Raw genomic sequence first — 22250 nt, forward strand, 5'->3', positions numbered from 1 at the left:
CCTCACTTAGGGTTTTTCATGCAGTTGCAGTCAGATGTTGGCTGTAGTCATCTCAAGTCTCTACTGGGGTCAGTGTTCAAGATGGCTCACTCAGATGACTTTCAGTGACACTGACTATTAGCTGGGAGCTCAGCTGGGGCTGTCAAACACAATGCCCTCGCATGGCCCACACATGTGTTTTGGGCTTTTGGCAGCAGAGTGGTTGGATTACCAAATGAAGGATCCTAAGATCGAGTAGTACAAGATACAGGCAATAGAAACTGCTAGTATCTGAAGGCCTGGGCCCAAAACCTGGCACAGTGTTACTTCTGTTGTTGACTATTTGGTCAACAGTAGTCACAGAGCCTGCCAAGATTCAATGAGAGGACACAGACTCCACCTCTCATTAGGAGGAATGTCAAAGTACTCGTGGCTGACTAATCCATATAGTACCCTAGTATCTGGAGTGGCCACTATATGCCACTCTGGTCACTACACACAAAGTAAGATATCCTAAAGCTAGAAAAATAAATATGTAGTCTAAGAGGTAAATCAGTGCCTTGGAGAAAAATATATAGCAGAGTAAGGAAGTACAGAAGATCTGAGTGGTGGTGAGAGGGGAATTGCTGTTGAAGGTGACAAGTGAGTGTAGACATGAGAGAAATAAGGGAGCTAGCTAGAGAAATAAGGGACAATATTTGTCCAGCAGAAGAGCATTCCAGGCAGTCCAAAATCCCTGAGGCCAAAGGGAAAATGGTTGACGATGAGCTCAGAGAGGTAGTGAGGAACCAGATTTTGCTTATCCTATCCTCTTTGAGGGAAATTTTTGTTGTTAATATTTATTTACTTTTAGGAGAGAGAGAGGGAGCCAAAGCAGGCTCCAGGCTCTGAGCTGTCAGCAGAGAGCCTGACACAGGACTCAAACTCATGAACCATGAGATCATGACCTGAGCTGAAGTTGGATGCTTAACCAACTGAGCCACCCAGGCGCCCCAAGGGAAATATTTTTATTTAAAGGCCAAAACTCATCAATACTTAATATATTAAGACCGTCATCGTGAATGAAATCTCAGATGAAAATATACGTGTTTATCATTTTGCTTAGTACTGAGTCAGGTTTATTTATTATGACAGCTCAGTAAAAACTCATTATTTTTCCCCATTGCTTTGAAAGATGTTTTCACCCAACCATATCTGTATTGGTTTCTTTTACTTAAAAGCCCCTTGGAAAAGGAATGCTGTCACAAAAATAGAACTGAGTTTCTGAAAATTTTACACAAAAGAACACAGTCCTAATCTCAATACCCCATTCTTTTGGGAAACGTCTTTATTCTTATGATACTTATTTTAGCATTTTAGGTAATCATCAGAAAAGAAGGCATCAAAATCTGGACCACATCAATTAGAGGTTTTTTGTGTGCATGTGAAAATGTAAAAATAGGGTTACAATTGAATGGATACCTATAGTTTTCCACAAAGATGTCCCCAGTCAAGTGAATGCTTGACTGTCTTTGGGCTATCATAGCCATGTCACTGTCTAGGTACTAGGAACATACTTTAAGACCAGCTCATGGTCTATGACCACAAGATTCAGGAAGTAATGTGAGCATGGAATTACTCTGAATCTGCATACCTTCATAATTACTCAGGAAATTTTTTCATCTCAGTGGCATAACAAACTATAGGTCTTCTGTTGCCACAGATCAGTTCAGGTTGGCATTTCTTGGTCGTAGTGTAGACTTTTAAAAATTGTTAACTCATAGCAGTGTGCCAGAGCTAACTCTTGAGTTTTGGGTTTTTCCTTTAGTTTACTGTAAGACTCCATTAGAAATCAATTTAATTTATTGTACTAACTTTTAATTAAGAATTTGGAATTTTTCAGAAATAAAATTGATAGCTTTTTTTTTTAGGGTTAAATACAAATTTTGTTTCAGAGGTTCAACAAAGTTAGATGTGGAGCCAGTCTTCCTGCCACCAGAGTGGTAGTCCATTAGCTACAGTAGGTGTGATAAACTGGCTAACAGCTTTTGTACCATAATCCCATGTGGCATTTGGCTGAGTGGTCTCCTTCCTTTTTTCCATCTTTTTTTTAAACGTTTTATTTTGAAATAATTGTAGACTTAGAGAAAAATTACAAAAAATAGTACAGAAAATTCACCTCTACCCTTCACCCAGCTTTTCCTCATGTTCACAATTTATGTAACCATAAACTAGTTATCAAAACCAAGAAATTAACATTTGTGTGATGCTGTTAACTACAAACCATATTCGAATTTCAGCACTTTCCATTAATGTTGTTTTTCTGTTTCAGGATCCAACCCAGGATCCGACGTTGCATTGTTTTTATTTCTCCTTAGGCTCCTGCAGTCTTCAGCATCTCTTCATTCTTTGTTTTTCACCATCTTGATACTTTTGATCAGTATGGTCAGTTAATTTATAGAAAATCTCTGTTTGGCAAAGTGCACAGTAATACAGTAGTCACCCTTATCTGCAGTTTCACTCTCTGCTGTTTCCGTTACCTGAGCTCAACTATGGTCCAGAAGCAGATGATCCTCCTGACATATATTAACAGTAGCCTCACTTGAAGTCACAAGGCCTACATCATTCTCCTCACTTCATCTCATCATATAGGCACTTTATCATCTAACATCACCACAAGAGGAGGAAGGGTACAGTACAATAAGATATGTTGAGAGAGACCACATTCATATAACTTTTATTATAGTATATTGTTATAATTGTTTTATTAATAGTGTTAATCTCTGTGCCTAATTTATTTTTTAAAAAAAGGGGGTTTTTTATGGTGTTTGTTTATCTTTGAGAGAGACACAGAATCTGAAGCAGGCGCCAGGCTCTGAGCTATCAGCACAGAGCCTGACATGGGGCTCCAAACTCCCAAACTGCGAGATCATCACCTGAGCCAAACTGACTAAGGTTAAGGTGGTTGGACACTTAACCAACTGAGCCACCCAGGCACCCCTGACTGTGCCTAATTTATAAACTCTATCATAGACTTGTCTATATAGGAAAAAACAGTATATATAAGGTTCATTTTGTATATAAGTGGGTTTGAGGCATCCACTAGGGATCTTGGAATATATCTCCTGTGGAGAAGTAGGGGGGAATATTGTAATTTTTGTGAGTAAGATCTGCCATCGGATACTAAAATGAGTGGGCAGAAATTTGAGGGGCACCTGGGTGGCTCAGTCAGTTGAGCATCCAACTTCAGCTCAGGTCATGATCTCATGGTTCATGAGTTCATGCAAGCCCTGCATCAGGCTCTCTACTGTCAGTGCAGAGCCTGCTTTGGATCCTCTGTCCCCTCTCTCTCTCTGCCCCTTCCCTGCTCACAATCTCTCTCTCAAAGATAAACAAGCATTTAAAAAAAAACTTTTCTTAAGTTTGAGAAGAAATGAGATAATGACATAGTCCCAACATATTTCTCCTAATATAAGTTATTAATTACAAAGAGAAAAATAGTAACATTATAGCAGATAAATCTGGCTGATACCATGTTACCTAAGTGAACAAGATTAACATCTCTAGTAATAAGATGTAATGACATCATGTCCTCACTGATGAGATGCCCTGAGAAGGGTACAGTCACTTCTATGATATTCTTGCCAAAAATTTAGGACTTCCGTTTCATGATAAAAAAAACATTAGATAGCTTATTTTTAATTGTGTGTTCTCTGTTAAGGCAAAGCATAATTGATTTGAAGGAGAAGGAAATACCAGAATTAAGAAACAAACTGCAAAATGTCAACAGAGACATACAGCGCTTAAAGAATGACATAGAAGAACAGGAAACACTCTTGGGCACAATAATGCCTGAAGAAGAAAGTGCTAAAGTATGCCTGACAGATGTTACAATTATGGAAAGATTCCAGGTAAGTTTATTGTAGTTTAAGGCAGAATAAAACTTGTTTCCTGGTGTTTTAAATGTGAAATGTGAGAGTGGTAAAAAACAGTACATCGTGTTCACGTATAGTTTGCAATTTAGAGTTCCCTGTCCTGAACTGCAGATAGTCTGAGTGAGTACTGCTTAAACTTTACATTCCTGGGTTTCGATGTTTCATTCATAAATATGAGAGTTAAGAAGTAGTTCTGTTTATTTTCATTTTAGTCAGTTTGCTTTTGTCATTTAAGTTATTAAAATTCATTTCACCCTATTAAACTTTGTTAAAATTATATCTGAAATCAGTTGCAGATTTAGATTTTAAAATAATAGCAATTTTTTAAGATTTTGAATAATTATAATGTAGCAAGTTTGTTAAAGGAAATAACTGTTTTATTCTTAAGATGGAACTTAAAGATGTTGAAAGAAAAATTGCACAGCAAGCAGCTAAGCTGCAAGGACTAGACTTGGGTAGAACTGTCCAGCAAGTAAACCAGGAGAAACAAGAAAAACAACACAAGTTAGATACAGGTAATAGAGTCTGTCTTCATGTACGCATAGAGACTTGATCCCAGCTTATGCTTTTTATCATAAATTTTGTATCTGTTATGTTCTTCTAGTCCACAGTAGAAGACTTTTCTCAAAAGAGAAAAGTTTCCTTGCTTTGCACAACAAATTTTAAATGATGGGAGGTTTTGAATGATAAGTGTCAGAGGAGCTCTACTGTTTCTGCCCTGTGATCCTTACCCATGGCTGGTCAAGAGGGATTTTGTAGCACTTTTACTACAGGGGGTGGGACCCATGGAAACTCAGCCTGTGTGAACTCCATAGAATCCATATAAGGAAGGTTGCTGTTTGTAGTATTTTCTGTATCCTTAACATTAGTCACGGTGTGAATGTATTTTGATGCAGTTTCCAGTAAGATTGAATTGAATCGTAAGCTTATACAGGACCAGCAGGAACAGATTCAACACTTAAAGAGTACAACAAATGAACTGAAGTCAGAGAAACTTCAGATATCCACTAATTTACAACGTCGTCAGCAACTGGAGGAGCAGACTGTGGAATTATCCACTGAAGTTCAGTCCTTATTCAGAGAGATAAAGGTAAAAAGATTCATACATACATATATATGTTTTTTACCTTAGTTCAAACACATGAAGTGCTCTTTATTGCTGTAGTAGCTAAAACTATGGATATTGTGACGATCAAATGAAAATAGTATAATTCTTTGCATGGCTCCTAGGTGATGGAACTTGTACTAATAGGTAAAGATGTCTGGGAGGATTTTGACCATAATAAGCAAGAATTGGCTGCCTGGTTAATTAGTGAATTTCCTGTAATTGGAGGTGGTCAGCGCGTGGCTGGCTAACGACATACATGATTGTATGGGACATTTGTCTTACCTGCAGATTACTCTATCCATGGCAGACACTGCCTCCCACTCATAACACTTTTTCTGTTTGATTCGAGATGTAGCCTCAGAGTCCTTCCCAATGTAGTGAGCAGGCACATGGAATGGAAATCATTTGGCATTCCTTATCTAGATTAATCAAAATAATCTTACCTAGTTTTTTTCATAATTATAAACATTCACTGGGCACTAAATAAATTACTGAACCTGTCATTAAATGTTATAAATGTTTCTTAAGTATTTTTTTTACTATAAATTATCAGAGGCTTAGAGTGTGATATAAAATAGTAATACCTTGGGGCGCCTGGGTGGCTCAGTCAGTTAAGTGTCCGACTTTGGCTCAGGTCGTGATCTCACGGCTTGTGAGTTCAAACCCCACGTTGGGCTCTGTGCTAACAGCTCAGAGCCTGGAGCCTCTTCAGATTCTGTGTCTTTCTCTCTCTCTTTGCCCCTCCGCCACTCACACTCTGTCTCTGTCTCTCAAAAATAAACAAACATTAAAAAAAAATTTTAAATAGTAATACCTTACATTTGTATAATTTTTTTTTTCTGTTTATGAAGCCCTTTGACATTAAAGAGTTCAGTGTCTTAGTAATCCTTTTGAGATATGTGGCTATAATCTCTTTTATACAAAAGAGATTGAGACTTACAGATGTCCCATGTCTTAGCCAAGTTCATGCAGCTAGTAGGAGGCAGGGTTTTCAGATAGGTTTTCAGTGTCTAAGACATTGGACTTCACACTACACCATACCTCTTCTCGTTACGAAAAAATATACCTAACACTCAAGTAATACTAAAGAATTGTCTCTACTTTTATGGGTTCATTAGATATTTCATTAGTTATCTTAACGTGCTTGAGGCTCATGTTTTGAACATTGATTATCATGTAATTATGCTATAGAGATGTTACAAGGCTGAATAATGTAGACTCCTGATTAGTAAAATAGTTTGTTACTTTCCTTCCAAAATAGGTGTGGACACACCAACATCATTATACCTGTATGTTTTTATTACCATAAAATATCTATTTAGCCTTAGCAAAGTAAGCTTAAGGACAAAACTATCTGTTATCATCATATTCCCATCTGTAAAAGAGAGGCCTGACCTGAAAAGCATTCCTCTTCTTTGGCCACTTAGAGTTGACATGTGCCCCTACAAACTCATAAAAACTTATACCTGAAGGCACATGCCCATATAACTGGGAGCACATGGCCTGGATTAGGAATCAAGTCATTGGCTGAAGTAGTATATAGCATAAGGGCTAAGAAGAAGACTCTGGAGCTAAACGAAATTTGGATACTGGATTCTTCATTTACTGGCTGTTGTGACCTCAAATCATTTGTATGCCTGTTTACTGATCTGAAATATGGGATGGTAGGGTTTATATAGAGTGTTTGGAAGGAGCAAATGAGTTAATTTTTAAAGCCTGGTACATACAAAGTACTTTGATTAGGACTATAAAGTCTGACACCTGAAATAAGATAATGGAATATAATATAAAATTCTGTATTTTGTATTTTTAGGATGCTAAAGAGCAGTTAAGCCCTTTAGAAACAACATTGGAGAAGTTCCAGCAGGAAAAAGAAGAATTAATCAATAAAAAAAATGCAAGCAACAAAATAGCACAGGATAAAGTAAGATTTCATTTATATTTTTGTTATATACATATATTAAACTTATGTTCAGAGCATGATGTTAGATACTAGCATTTCACATGAAATTAAAAACATAAGATAAATAGTATTTTGAGATTTGTGACATAATCCTGACATTAAAAATTCTCATTAGGGGTGCCTGGTGGCTGATTGGATTAAGCGTCCGATGTCAGGTCAGGTCATGATCTTGCACTTTGTGGGTTTAGGCTCCACATCAGGGTCTTTGGTGACAGCTGGAGCCTGGAGTCTACTTCAGATTCTGTATCTCCCTCTGTCTCTGCCCCTCCCCTGCTTGTGCTCTGTCTCTCTCTCTCTCAAAAATAAACAAACATTAGGGGCGCCTGGGTGGCTCAGTCGGTTAAGCGTCTGACTTTGGCTCAGGTCATGATCTCGCGGTTCGTGAGTTTGAGCCCCGTGTCGGGCTCTGTGCTGAAAGCTCAGAGCCTGGAGCCTCTTTCCGATTCTGTGTCTCCCTCTCTCTCTCTGACCCTCCCCCATTCATGCTCTGTCTCTCTCTGTCTCAAAAATAAATAAAACGTTTTAAATAAATAAATAAATAAACAAACAACATTAAAAAGAATTCTTGGGGGGTGCTGCCTGGGTGGCTCGGTCAGTTAAGCCTCCATCTCTTGGTTTTGGCTCAGGTCATGGTCTTGAGGTTCGTGGGTTCAAGCCCTGTGTCAGGCTCTTCACTGACAGCACATAGCCTGCTTGGGAGTGTGTGTCTCTCTCTCTCTCTCTCTCTCTCTCTCTCTCTCTCTCTCTCTCTCTCCCTCCCTCCCCCTCTCTCTCCCTCTCTCTCCCTCCCCCTCTCTCTCCCTCTCTCTCCCTCCCCCTCTCTCTCCCTCTCTCTCCCTCTCTCTCCCTGTCTCCCTCCCTCCCTCTCCCTCCCTCTCTCTCCCTCTCCCTCCCTCTTCTTCTCTTTCCCTCTCCCTCCCTCTTCTTCTCTTTCCCTCTCCCTCTCTTTCTCTCTCTCTCCCTCTCTCTCTGCCCCTGCCCCACTTTCTCTCTCTCTCTCTCAAAATAAATAAACTTTACAAAATTAAAAAAATTCTGGGTGCCTCATTTGGTTAAGTGTCTGACTCTTGGTTTCAGCTCATGTCATGATACAATGGTTCGTGGGTTTGAGCCCCACACAGGTTCTATGCTGACAGTGCAGAGCCTGCTTGGGATTCTCTCTGTCCCTCTCTGCCTCTTTGTCTCTCTCTTCCCCCCTCTTTCAAAATAAATAAACTTTAAAAAACTTCTTGTTAGAGTAAGGATTAATATTAAATTATTTTGCTTCTTGATCTAAAATAGAAGTTGAGAATAGAGATTTCTTTAATCCAATCCCATAAACAGTAAGGGGAATTATCTCAGATTATAACATTTGCAGTTGATGGAAACTGGAGCACAAAGCTCCAGCTTCTAAGCCAGTGTTTCACTGTGTTCATCTATGAAGTTTTTGTTACCTTATTTCCTTGGAAATAAATCTTCTTAAATGCTCTGGTATAAATAAACATTAGTATTAAATAAATACTAAAATATTTTTTCACAGACGAATGATATCAAAGAGAAAGTTAAAAATATTCATGGTTATATGAAGGACATTGAGAATTATATTCAAGATGGGAAAGATGACTATAAGAAGGTAATTTAAAACTTAAAATTATTTATTTACTTATAATTTTTTTCTTGTAAAAATTCTTCAAAGAATTTTCTTTTTTGTAGCAAAAAGAAAATGAACTTAATAAAGTGATAGCTCAACTAAGTGAATGTGAGAAACACAAAGAAAATATAAATAAAGAGATGGGAATCATGAGACAAGATATTGATACACAGAAGGTAGGTCTTTTTTGTTACTAGCTTATGATATCACTTATGCCAGTCTTTATGTTTTCATTTTTACTTTTACTTTCAGTAGATCCGTTGGATAAACATACATACAGAGAAAAGCAGTTGTAAGAACATAGTCTTTTCTTCCTTTCAATTTTATTTCTCATAAAAGACACATTCAGTAAAAGTATAAACATAAAAGATTTTAAATATAAAATTTTAAACATAAAATTAAACTAATTTTATAAATTAAAATTCTCCCTCCCCTCTGCCAATTCCCGGTCTCATTCCTGGATGTCATTACTGGTAACAGTTTTTTGTTTGTTCTTATAGAAGTTGCTTATTCATATCAACAGGTGGGTAGATCAATTATCTGTGTGTACGTGTGTGTGTGTGTGTGTGTGTGTGTGTGTGTGTGTATATATATATATATATATATATATATATACTTTTTACATATGGGATCATACCATTGATATTCTACACCTTTTTTCAGTTAGCGCAATTTGGTCTTACATACCAGGTCATCTCATCCACCCACCACATTCTTTGTAATGATGATGAAATACCCCATTTTGTGTGTGTACCGTAAATTGATTACTTTTTTCTTACTGCAAGTGGTGGCAATGAATATCCTACATACATCTTTATTTTTTATTTCTTTTCTTAATGCAAGATAAAGTCACACAAAACAAGGATGGAGGTATAATAATCTTAAAAGTTACAACCAAAATATCTATATATTAAGTCATTTTTCAATTGATTCCTATTTCATTTTCCCTATTAAGGAAATTAATTTCTGCATTGTAATTAAAATCACATTGAGAAATTATCTTGTTAAAGATAATTCCTTATGTAAGCATTGTAGTTAATGTCTTTAAAAGCTGTATCATTTCTTTCTTCCTGCTGTTTTAAACAAAATTTGCTATATGAGTGCTTTAATCACCTAGTTATAAATGATGGTTAAAATCTTTTTGAAGATTAGCTCTATCACCTGTCTGCAGGGCTTCTAGCCATAGTGCCAGGTATTTCAAATATATAAATATTAGTGAAAAGTAAATCTCTACCACCTAGAGGTGCCTGACTGGCTCAGTCAGTGGGGTATGTAGTTCTTGATCTCAGGGTTGTGAGTTCAAGGCCCATGTTAGTTGTAGAGATTCCTTAAAAATAATAAAGTTTTGGGGCGCCTGGGTGGCGCAGTCGGTTAAGCGTCCGACTTCAGCCAGGTCACGATCTCGCGGTCTGTGAGTTCGAGCCCCGCGTCGGGCTCTGGGCTGATGGCTCGGAGCCTGGAGCCTGTTTCCGATTCTGTGTCTCCCTCTCTCTCTGCCCCTCCCCCGTTCATGCTCTGTCTCTCTCTGTCCCAAAAATAAATAAACGTTGGAAAAAAAAAAAAATTTTTTTTTTTAAAAATAATAAAGTTTTTTTTTTTTTAAATTTTTTTTTTTTCAACGTTTTTATTTATTTTTGGGACAGAGAGAGACAGAGCATGAACGGGGGAGGGGCAGAGAGAGAGGGAGACACAGAATCGGAAACAGGCTCCAGGCTCTGAGCCATCAGCCCAGAGCCTGACGCGGGGCTCGAACTCCCGGACCGCGAGATCGTGACCTGGCTGAAGTCGGACGCTTAACCGACTGCGCCACCCAGGCGCCCCAAGTTTTTTTTTTTAAATAAAATCTTTTAAAAAAAGTAAATCTTTGCCATCTCATAAATGCTGAATAACTATAAATATATGATGGTGTGTATAACAACGTTTAGTTAATCACTAGTTTACATAGGGATGGTCTATTTAAAATCACAGTCTATAAATCGTTCATGTTCCTCCATATATAAACATATGTAGAGGTCGTTAAGATTTGCCCATTTGTGACCCTTAAGTTGATGGTCTAAACTTTAGTAGATCTGACTGTATTAGTTTACTTTTGTAACCTTCCTTGTTCCAGAAATTATTTAGTAAGTTATATACATAGAGCAATGCCAAATAACATTTTAAGTTAGTGGAAAAATGAGACTCTATGGAAATATGGACAAGAAGGTAAAACCAGGAGAGTAGTAAGTATATAAATGTAGCCCATGAAATGTGATATGCTTGTTAAAGATTTTAGTAGTCACATGAAGATGGGAAGTCACAAAGTTAAGATTTACATTGTCTCAGAGCTGAAAGGAAACCAGTTCCCTGTAATCAAACCAGAGAAAAATGTCTCCCATAGGCATTTATGGCAATGAGGACACTGTGTAGATTAATAAAAATAGGTCTTTAGCAAATGTCTTGGGGCTTTTAAATTTTTTTAATGTTTATTTATTGGGGGGGGGGGGGCAGGAGGCAGAGAGAGAGAGGGAGACACAGAATCCGAAGCAGGCTCCAGGCTCTGAGCTGTCAGCATAGAGCCTGATGCTGGGCTGGAACTCCCAGAACTGTGAGATCATGACCTGAGCCAAAGTCAGATGCTTAACTAATTGAGCTACTCAGGTGCCCTGCTTTTTTTTTCCCCCCACACAGTGTGTTTCAGCATCTTTTTTTATCTTTCCTTGATGAGGTGTTCTTTGGAAGGTGGTGTGATTAAAGCCTAAGATAAATGTTGGAGTGTTTAGAGAACTAGGGGCACCCATTAGAATCACTTGGGTTTACCACTCCCAGGATACAACCAAGAAAATTTTAAACATGTTCGCATAAAAACTTGTATAAGAATATTCATAGCAGCATTATTCACAGTAGTCAAAATATGGAAATAATCCAAATGGTCATCAACTGATGAATGGATAAATGTGGTATATCCATGTGTATTAGGGTTCTCCAGAGAAACAGAACCAATAGGATATATACCTATATACAAATTTATATAAAGGAGTTTATTATAAGGAATTGGCTCACGTGATTGTAGAGTCTGAGAACTCCCAAGATCTGTAGTTGGCAAGATGGAGACCAAGGGAAGCCAATGGTATAGTTCCAGTCTGAGTTTGAAGGCCTGAGAACAAGGAGAGCCAAGGTTTCAGTTCAAGCCTAAAGGCGGGAAAAGACCACTGTTCCAGCTTAGACATTCAGGCCAGCGAAGTTACCTCTTACTTGGAGGTTTTTGTTCTTTTCAGGTCATTGTCAGTTAATGTGATGAGGCTCACCCACATTGCGGGGGCGGGGGGGACAGTCTGTTTTAGTCTCCCAATTCAAATGTTAATTTCAAGACATACTCAGAATAATGTTCCACCAACATTTCCAAACATATGTCTAAGCACCCCATGGCCCAGTCAGGTTGACACATAACATTAACCCTCACTCATGGAAAATTATTCAGCCTCGAAAAGGAATGAAATATTGATATATGCTACAACATGGATAAACCTTGAAAACAACATGCTAAGTGATCAAAGAATCCAATCACAAAAGACCACATACTGTATTATTCTTTCTATATGAAATGCAGATACCCATAGGGACAGAAAGCAAATTAGGGTTGCCAGGGCTTAGGGGAAGGAGAGAGAAGGGAATCAAGTGACTGCTAATGTGTTAGTGTATTTCCTTCAGGGGTGGTAAATGTTCTGAAATAAGATAGTAGTAATTGTGGCATAATCTTGTGAATATACTAAAACCACTGAGTTACTTTAAAATGGTGAATTGTATGGTATATGAATTACATCTCAGTTTTCTAAAAAAAAAAAAAATCACCTGTGTTATTAAAAATATACATGTCTGGGTTTCCATTATAGGCCAATAAATCAGAATTTCTGGGGCATGAGCAGAGGCATGTATGCTTTGTTAAAGTTCCCCAGGGGTTCTGATCTATCAGTCACTGAGCTAGAGCATTGCGAGCTTCCAAGCTATCCTCTAGAATTACATGGTCTTTTTCCCAACCAGACTTGATGGGCATTGAACTGCATCTATTCAGTGTGCTATTTTATCAAAGTTGCCTAGGAGGCAGCTAATTTTTAGGTTTGCTTTAGGTATCCCACTGCATGCATTAACTGTCATCTGAGCTGGATGACTGGAGTTAATATTTAAAATTGAGCCTAACATTACCTTATTTCATGATTAAGCTCTACTAAATTTAGTCCACAGAATAAAAAATTTGGTAGTTTAATAACCTGCCTCCCTCCTTTTTTAGATGAAAGGAACTGGAGGTGACCTGTCTTGCCCCAGGTCACAAAAGCAGCAATAGAAGGAGAACTTGACCTTACGTTGTCAAATTGCTCCTATAACAGAAAAACAGTTCTGTTGTATTATAACTGCATCTGGCTTTCTTTTCTCTTTCTCCAGTAGTTTGTTTTGTAAGCAATAATTGGAATTCTCAAGGACACATTTAACCCAAAAAGCTTTTCCCTGTCAATTACTGAGCCGGGCACTGTGCTGGTTACATATGTTCACTCATTTAATCTTCATATCAGCTCTGTATGACAGGTGGTATTATTATCACCATCTTATAAGTAAACTGAGGCTCAGAATTTAAACTAATTTGCCCAAAGTCATCAAATATGAGAGCTTTGTAATGCTGAGATTTGAGCCTAGATGTACCTGAGTCCAAAACTTTTGCTCCTTAACCACCGTGCTGTATACTGTCTTCCAGAATGACAGTTAAGGGCAACTAGAAGCTGACCTTAAAAAAAAAAAAAAAGAAAGAAAGAAATGCTTAGCTTTCTGTTACTAATAATGAAAAAGTCCAAGCGTAGTCTACTATGGGAGAATTTTTGAAAGTCACAGCAGCTGCAGTGGTACATTAGGTTGCCTTGGCAACAAAAGGACATTTACAACTGTATCATTTATATGTATATTTGTATTACTGTTTGCAGGAAAACTGAAGGTGGCCTTAATGACAGTTTAAGAAAATACCTATCTCAAATTACTGAATCATAGATGGGAGACTTAAGCATGTGACAGAAGTCCTGGGCTTCCCTTCTTCTCACTCACCTCCCAGATCTTTATTCCTTAGTAATTCCTGTGCCATTACTGTTGGCAAGAAGATAACTGCCACAAGTCTGCCCCTCCCTCCCACTTCCCACACCACTGAGTTTATTTCAGTTGCAAGGATTACTGCAAGAGGGTCCTAGCTTCCTCTTTGAAAAGTCCAGACTGTGAACTTGGGATGAGTTTCCTATATTCAGGCTTTTATGAGCCAAACCTGTTTCTGCAAGATTTTTTTGTCTACATTCCAAAGAGTCACCTTATAAGCTATTTGTTTTGGCTCCTGACAGCCTAGTCCACAATCACCAGGGTAATTACTGAAATAATTATGTTGGTGTTGCTGCTGCCGCTAAGTGACTGGGTTTCTTTTTTAAGGACAGAAGTACTCAGAACAGCCAACTTTTAAATTTTTCAATTCAGTTCAATGGCCAGGGAAAGTGTCATCACTATGTAGATATATACTATTTTTGTGAAATTTTTGACTGTCTTGTGACTATCATTTGTCAGCTTGAAAGTAAAGGTCTATCTGACATACCTAACGCTTCTTACAACCTTGGTACATGTTAGGGGACAGATACAAATAGGGGAAAAAAAGTGGGGGAGACTGATAGTATATTTCTCTCTTGTGATCTTTTACATCAGTAGTCTCTCTTGTGGGGTTCCCATGCAAGATGATCCAATGAGGCATTAAGTATAAAATACTACAACATCTAGTTATATTCTTTTATTTCATCTTTTAAATATCTGTTTTGTGTACTTATGAGCCAGCCATATTTTTCCAGGCCTCAAGATCCCTTCACAGTGGCTTATTTCCCCTCTGTTGAGTTTAACATGATTCCAAGTAAAGGCAGAATTAGTACCACCTGTCAACAGCTGTATATTGAGTCTCATGTTGGTAACTTGATTGTTTTTGTTAACCAATTTAATATTATTTAGATACAAGAAAGATGGCTACAAGATAACCTTACTTTAAGAAAAAGAAATGAGGAACTAAAAGAAGTTGAAGAAGAAAGAAAACAGCATTTGAAGGAAATGGGTCAAATGCAGGTCTTACAAATGAAAAAGTATGTTTGTAAAAGGAGCCTTTAAAGATCTTTTTATTGAAATGTAAACAATATTCAGTATATTTTTTAAAAAAGAATTTTAGCATAAGTCTACCTTGAGGCTTACAGGGAGGTGAATGGATTTTTTTTATGCAACTATATGTCAGGGCTTTACGAATTGAATTACCAAAGAAGTGATAAAGAATTTGTAGTCATACTGGAGTGATGGGCAGGATTAAAAATGCGAAGTCCCCAGATCTCCCCAGTTAGCTATTTAAAAATCTCTTTCATATATTGAAAAAATCAAACTTTATAACTGGAAGAGCTCTTCATCTTCAGTCTCATTTTTAAAGCATGAGGACATTGAGACCCAGAAAAAAAAATCCACAGGAAATTATGATGAAGGCCTGGAATGTGACCCAGATATCCTAGCTCCCAAGCCTCAGCTCTTTAACATTGCATTGTTAGCACTCCCAGTGTTGAAGTTGAAAGAGTGAAGCTTTTAGAAGATACTTAAAATCGAAACAATTTATTCTTTGCTACTGAAGAAAAGCCAGGTATTTTTATAATTTCTTCTTTGCCTGCTACATAACAGTGATGTCTATATTCATTCAGACTACTAAGTAGGTCCGATCTTTTTCCAATCTGTCTTCAACTAGCGTGCAACAGAAATATCAACAAAACATAATCAGGCCAGTTCTGTAAGAATGTCCATAAACTGGAGAACAGTGCTTAATAAGAGGTGCTTAATACATAACTGTTAAATGAGTAAGGTTTTTAAAACACATATTCAAATCTGTATTACCTCCCAACTTATCATAAAAGTTTGTGTATTTTACCTTTTGGGGTTATAATTATGCTTCTATTTGGGCAAGTGAGATTTTGTAGATTACAAACTTTTATTAATACCAAAGAAACTAATAGTTTGAGATGAAACTGTATTTTGTCTCTGATGTACTGTGAACAAAATGATGACCCTTCTTAGTAACTTCTCAGTGTTGATAATTGTGCATTCTTGGTTCACAGTCAGAATTCTGTGAATTTGTAATTTAATCACTGACAGCACTTTTTTTTAGGTTAGTGCTTAAAGTAAGGAATTTGTTCAGTGTTCAGAGTTCCTTATTCGGCACACAGAAATCAGCAGTTTAGAAACCTGGATGCTTCAGAGATTTGGGAAGGAAGAAAATTTTCTTTAGTACTAAAGCCTTAATAAGGAGACTTATTATATATCTGAAAAGATCCAGCTTTTCCATTTCAGGCTGCTAAAAGCTAAAAATTGTCCTTAATTGTCATTTTTACCTTCTGTAGTGATCATCAGAAATTGGAAGAAAAAATAGATAATATAAAAAGAAATCACAGTTTGGCAATAGGGCGACAGAAAGGTTATGAGGAAGAAATTATACATTTTAAGAGAGAACTTCGAGAACCTCAATTTCGGGATGCGGAGGAAAAGTACAGGGAAATGATGATTGTCATGAGAACAACAGAGCTTGTGAACAAGGATCTGGACATTTATTATAAGACCCTTGACCAGTAAGTAATGGACTGGGGATTTGGTTTCCATGGCAGTATCGGCTAGCATGTTTTACTCATATTTTCCCTTTTTTTACTTTTTTATATATAGTTGATACATACCAAAGAATGGAAATAAATATGTGTACACACACACACACACACACACACACACACACACGTGTGTGTGTGTGTGTACGCATACACATGCATGCTTAAGTTACAAAGTTAAGTTTTAAAGCATTAAAATCTTAAAGACTACTCCTGATACCACCCTCCACACCCATTCCAAGAACTCTTGCATTACTACTAGGTGCGATCCACTTAGTAGCTCCTCATCTCAACCTTCTGTCCTCTTCGCTCCCCAGAACCACTGACATAGATTTTTGCTTTCTCTGCTTCAAAATAATAATAATAATAATAATAATAATAATAATAATAATTTTATCATATGTACTTTGGGGTTTTTTTTGAGCTTTTAAAAAAAATACCATATTCTGTGTCCTCTTCAAGGATTTGCCTTTTTTATCTGGTTTTTATATACTCAGGTTGTTTATAGCTATAGTTCATTCATTCATTTTCTCTGATGTACAAAATTGTGTCATGGAAGTACACCATGCTGTATCCATTTTCCTAGAGATGGACATATTGTGCTATTTTTAGGTCTTTAGTGATAGAACCTTTGCTGCTAGGAACATTCTTGTGATGTCTTCTGGAGCAAAAGTATGAGATTGTCTCGGGCATACGTAGGAGTAAAATTGTTGGCACTAAATTTTACAAAATAATGTTAAATTTGTCTTCCAAGGACTTTAAACTGCACTGCTAGCAGAATGTAAAGGTTTTCTCTGATGCATCGTCTGACACTGATTTTGTCAGTTTATTAGTTTTAGTGAATCTGATGGGTTTACAATGGTAAATCATTTTGGTCTTCATTTGCAGTCCCCTGATTTCTGATGATCTACCTTCCTTCCTTCCTTCTCTTCCTTCTCTTCCTTCCTTTTGTTCCTTCCTTCTCTTCCTTTTCTCTTTCTTTCTTTCTTTCTTTCTTTCTTTCTTTCTTTCTTTCTTTTCAAGTTAGTTAACAATATACAATGTATCTTGGCTTCAGGAGTAGAACCCATTGATTCATTTCTTATATATGACACCCAGTGCTCATCCAAAAAAGTGCCCTCCTTTGTGCCCATCATCCATTTAACCCCACCCACCTACCTCCCCTCCAGCAGCCCTCAGTTTGTTCTCTGTAGCATCTTTCCACTTTTTATCTTTTTTTTCCTGTTTGAAATGCTTGTGTCTTTCACCTATTTTTAATGTCTTAATGAGAGTGGTAGTGATCTGCATATGTTCTTTATCTCTTCTGCTTTTCAATTTTTTTTAGTTACATGTATTATAAATATCTTCTCAAACTTTTTATGTTCATCTTTACACCTTCTTATAGTGTCTATTAATGAACAGGTTTGATTTTAAGTTAGTTGAATTCACAGATCTTTTTTTAAATTTTATTTATTTATTTTTAATGTTTATTTTTGAGAGCGCGCGAGAGCGCGAACAGGGAAGGAGCAGAGAGAGGGAGACAGAGGACCCGAAGTGGACTGTTTTTGTTTGTTTGTTTTTTTTTTTTAATTTTTTTTTATTTTTGGGACAGAGAGAGACAGAGCATGAACGGGGGAGGGGCAGAGAGAGAGGGAGACACAGAATCGGAAACAGGCTCCAGGCTCCGAGCCATCAGCCCAGAGCCTGACGCGGGACTCGAACCCACGGACCGCGAGATCGTGACCTGGTTGAAGTCGGACACTTAACCGACTGCGCCACCCAGGCGCCCCAACGAAGTGGACTGTTTAATGAAAGTGGAGAGCCCACCAAGGGACTTGAACTTACAAACTGTGAGATCATGACCTGAGCTGAAGTTGGATGCTCAACAGACTGAGCCACCCAGCCACCCCACAAATTTTTTTTTTAAATTTTTTAAAATGTTTATTTTTGAGAGAGAGAGAGAAAAACAGAGCACAAGCAAGGGAGGAGCAGAGAGAGCAGGAGACACATAATTAGAAGCAGGCTCCAGGCTCCAAACTGTCAGTACAGAGCCCGATGCAGGACTCAAACCCACAAACTGTGAGATCATGACCTGAGCTGAAGTCGAATGCTTAACCAACTGAGCCACCCAGGTGCCCCACAAATCTTTTCTAATTAGTTCTTTTTGTGTCTTAAGAAATCCTACCCTACTACTATATTTTCTTCCAAAGGTTTTAGTTTTTGCTATTTACATGTAAGTATTTAATTCTAAGTTGATTTTATCTAAGTGAGAAGTTGGAATCTAGTTTCATTTTTCCCTTGATAACCAGCCATTTTGGCTCTGTTTATTCAATAGTCAATCCTTTTCTCAATGATTTGAAGTGTCATCTCTGTTATATATCAGAATTCCCTACGTGCATGAGTCTGTCCTGGGTTTTCTGTTCTCTGTCGCTGGTTACTTTGTCTTTTTGCCATTACAGAGACCGACTTAATTACTACTATTCAACAAATAGCAGAATTTTGTTTTTTATTCAGTCTGATCATCTTTGGTTTTTTTTCATTGTCATTTTAATTCATTTTGGATGATAACTTATAGAGTTGTATTTAGTTCTCCCCCCCCCCCCAACTTACCTGCCTGTGGTGGGATTGATTTATTTTTGTTTATTCATTTTTCCCTTCTCTGGATTGTAAATGATATAGTCTCCTTTACTTACTTGGGTATTTACCTATAAATTTTTTTTTTTTAATTTTTTTTTTCAACGTTTATTTATTTTTGGGACAGAGAGAGACAGAGCATGAACGGGGGAGGGGCAGAGAGAGAGGGAGACACAGAATCGGAAACAGGCTCCAGGCTCTGAGCCATCAGCCCAGATCCCGATGCGGGGCTCGAACTCCCGGACCGCAAGATCGTGACCTGGCTGAAGTCGGACGCTTAACCGACTGCGCCACCCAGGCGCCCCAACCTATAAATTTTTAATATGTGTATTTGACTTAAAATCAAGTGCTGTTGATTTTCAAAGAGGTCCTGAAGCAGCATTATCAGTCTCACCTTGGAACTCATTAGAAGTGTAAATTCTCAGCCCCCAGCTCCAGAGCTCTAGACCTGTTGGATTGGATGTGTTGGGGGGACAAGGCCAAGCAGGTGGTATTTAAATTTTTTTTTTTCAATGTTTTTATTTTTACTTTTGAGACAGAGACAGAGCATGAGCAGGGGAGGGGCAGAGAGAGGGGGAGACACACAATCTGAAGTAGGCTCCAGGCTCTGAGCTGTCAGCACAGAGCCCGACGCGGGGCTTGAACTCACGAGTGTGAGATCATGACCTGAGCCGAAGTCGGACACTCAACCGACTGAGCCACCCAGGCACCCCAAGCAGGTGGTATTTTAACAAAACTTCTAGGTAATTCTTATGCACATCAAAGTTTAAAAACCATGGCTTTAATGTGAATTGCTTTATCTTCTTCCTGAATATGGATGATCTTCTCTGCAGTGTTTTTGTTGTCTAGTATTTTCTTTTCTTAGTGTTTCTCTATCCTTTCAAAGTAGTGATAATTACTGCTGTGGTGGTGGTTCACACTTAGTGTTTCTTTGAAATTTTTTTGTTTTAGTTTTGAGAGACAGCATGAGCCGGGAAAGGCTGAGAGAGAGGAGACAAAGAATCTGAAGCAGGGTCAGGGTCTGAGCTGTCAGCACATAACCCTTTGCAGGGCTTGAACTCACGAACTGTGAGATCATGACCTGAGCCAAAGTCAAACACTTAACTGACTGAGCCACCCAGGTGCCCCGCTCAGTGCTTATTTGGATAAACCCTCATGTTTACCAGTTTTTAAAAAAATCCTGCTCTGCTTTTTTAGGTTCCATTTTCCTTCTCCCCCCCCACCCCCCCGCCCCCGAAGTACCACCCTTACTGATTTTTTCAGTGTAGGATTGTTGGTAGTGAATTCTCTTTCAGCCACTGAAAGTCTTTGCTCTCAATCTTGATATATTAGCTGGGCAGAGAGTTCTAGATTGAGAGGTGTGTTTTTTTGTTTTCCTGCCACTTTGAAAATATTACATTTTATCCTGGCGTCTATGGTTGCTGTTGAGAAATCAATCTAATTATTCCTTTGGAGGTAATATGCCTTTGTTCTCTAGTTTTGTTCTCTTAAGGTTTTTATTTGTCTCCATCATTCTGTATTTTTCTTTCAGTCTGTTCAAGTACTGTATAGATCTGAAGATTGATAGCTTTCATCACTTTTGGAAAGTTCTCATGTATTATCTCCTCAAATACTATCCTTTCTTCATTTCTCTCTATTCCCCCCTTTAGACAGAAATAGACTTTCTTATCCTTACCTACAGAGATTTATATATACTGGTAATAAACTGGCCCGCTTCCTCATAAATATTTTCCAGGTCACAAATTCTTTAGCTGCTATTTGTGCTACCTATTAACATAGACATAGAGTCAGTTTTGGTTTTGATCTGCTAGGAGTTCCAGAGATAACACTAACCTCAGTCCAGTTTTTATGTTAATTTCTCAATTTGGGAGTTATTGAACTACACTGGTAGTAAAATACTGAACCTTAAATCCATCCTGCTATGACTCTTGATTTTGGCTCAGGTCATGATCTCATGGTAGTGGGATCGAGCCCTGCATTGGGCTCCACACTGAGGGTGGAGCCTGCTTGGGATTCTCTCTCCATCTTCCTCTGCCTCTCTCTCTCAAAAAGAAAAAGAGAGTCTCAGCCTTTAAGTTGGGAATCACTTCTAACTTTGTGCCTCACATGGGCCCGTGTCTCATCTTCTGGTTGATAGTACCCAATCCTAAGGTTATGAAAATAATAATAAAGTTTAGCTGCAGTATCAGATGATTATTCTGGTTTTCATTTTCTTCTTTGTCTCCATCACATAGGGATTTCCCTTTATTTCTTATGAACTCAACTATGAATATAAACTACTTATTGTTAAAAATTTGATCTTGTTTCTAGGCATTTGTAGCAGAAGTATCAGTTACCTCAGATTTTGTTGTTTTCTGAAAAGGAAAATATCTTCCTCAGTGGTAAGAGAACTATACAGAAGGATCTCTTCTAAGTTTTCTTCTGGTCAGAAAGTACATAGTCAGCAGACCGGCCTCAGCAGTGGCATTCAGATTACAGGACTCAGGAAGGCAGGAAGACCTTGCTTTTCGTATGAGGATATTTTAGTTAATGATGAAAATAAAGGTGGCCCCAGAATCACCTAGCCATAACCTGGGATGATACAAGTTTGGGGAAGCTCATAATATTTTAAGACAAGTTAGATCCTTTTACTGTGAAAACTGGGAATCAGCCAATTCTGTTGGTCATTTTTTTTTAATTCATTTTTTAGAAATGAATACTACTAAGACTTTTGTTGAATGAAGTTAGAGTTCCAAAAACTCTTAGTGGGGCTATTGGTTATTCTAGGGATACATCTTTTGTTCTCTTTCATTGTGAGTGAATAGGTTAACATTACACAGCTTCCTGGGTCCAGAAAGGCTCATGGAAATGTATGCATGCACCAAGCGGGAACTCTTGTTTTTTAACCTCTGTGAATCTTGAAAACTCCCCTAGTTTTATTTTATTTTTTTTTTAAGTTTTTAAATTTATTTTTGAGAGAGAGAGAGAGAGAGAGAACAAGTGGGGGAGGAGCAGAGAGAGAGGAGACACAGAATCCAAAGCAGGCTCCAGGCTCTGAGCTGTCAGCACAGAGCCCCACACGGGGCTCAAACTCACAAACTCTTGAGATCATCACATGACCTGAGCCAAAGTTGGACACTTAACCCACTGAACCACCCCGGTGCCCCAGAAACTCCCCTAGTTTTTAGACCCAGTAATTTAAAGTGTTGAAATTTAAGATTTTTTTTTCCAGTTTATTCATTTTTGTTTTTGTTTTTAATGGTTTTTATTTGGGAGAGTGTCAGCGGAGGAGGGGCAGAGAGAGAGTGAGAGATAGGATCCAAAGCAGGCTCTGTGCTGACAGCAGAGATCCTGATATGGGGCTCAAACTCCCAAACTGTGAGGTCATGACCTGAGCCAA

The 22250-nt window shown here is 38.0% G+C and overlaps 1 protein-coding gene and 1 long non-coding RNA gene across 6 annotated transcripts in view; one reads left to right on the top strand and one right to left on the bottom strand.

Annotated features, from left to right (window-relative positions):
* Window positions 1–22250, top strand: part of RAD50 (RAD50 double strand break repair protein) — a 91742-nt gene that overhangs the window by 50258 nt on the left and 19234 nt on the right. For all 5 annotated transcript variants that reach the window (XM_047084435.1, XM_047084442.1, XM_047084452.1 and 2 more), the window contains exons 14-21: window positions 3680–3869; window positions 4282–4408; window positions 4790–4983; window positions 6815–6925; window positions 8484–8576; window positions 8657–8770; window positions 14589–14716; window positions 16004–16228. In XM_047084435.1, the coding sequence (XP_046940391.1) occupies window positions 3680–3869; window positions 4282–4408; window positions 4790–4983; window positions 6815–6925; window positions 8484–8576; window positions 8657–8770; window positions 14589–14716; window positions 16004–16228 (1182 nt within the window). The remainder of the gene's footprint in view (window positions 1–3679; window positions 3870–4281; window positions 4409–4789; window positions 4984–6814; window positions 6926–8483; window positions 8577–8656; window positions 8771–14588; window positions 14717–16003; window positions 16229–22250) is intronic.
* Window positions 11581–22250, bottom strand: part of LOC124515523 (uncharacterized) — a 40340-nt gene continuing 29670 nt past the window's right edge. The window contains exon 5 of the long non-coding RNA XR_006962830.1: window positions 11581–11727. This is a non-coding gene — a long non-coding RNA (uncharacterized LOC124515523). The remainder of the gene's footprint in view (window positions 11728–22250) is intronic.

Source organism: Lynx rufus, unplaced genomic scaffold, assembly GCF_022079265.1.
Source record: "Lynx rufus isolate CCGP_SWC_20201006 ecotype Redwood Valley unplaced genomic scaffold, mLynRuf1.p SCAF_1, whole genome shotgun sequence".
NCBI classification, from domain to species: domain Eukaryota; kingdom Metazoa; phylum Chordata; class Mammalia; order Carnivora; family Felidae; genus Lynx; species Lynx rufus.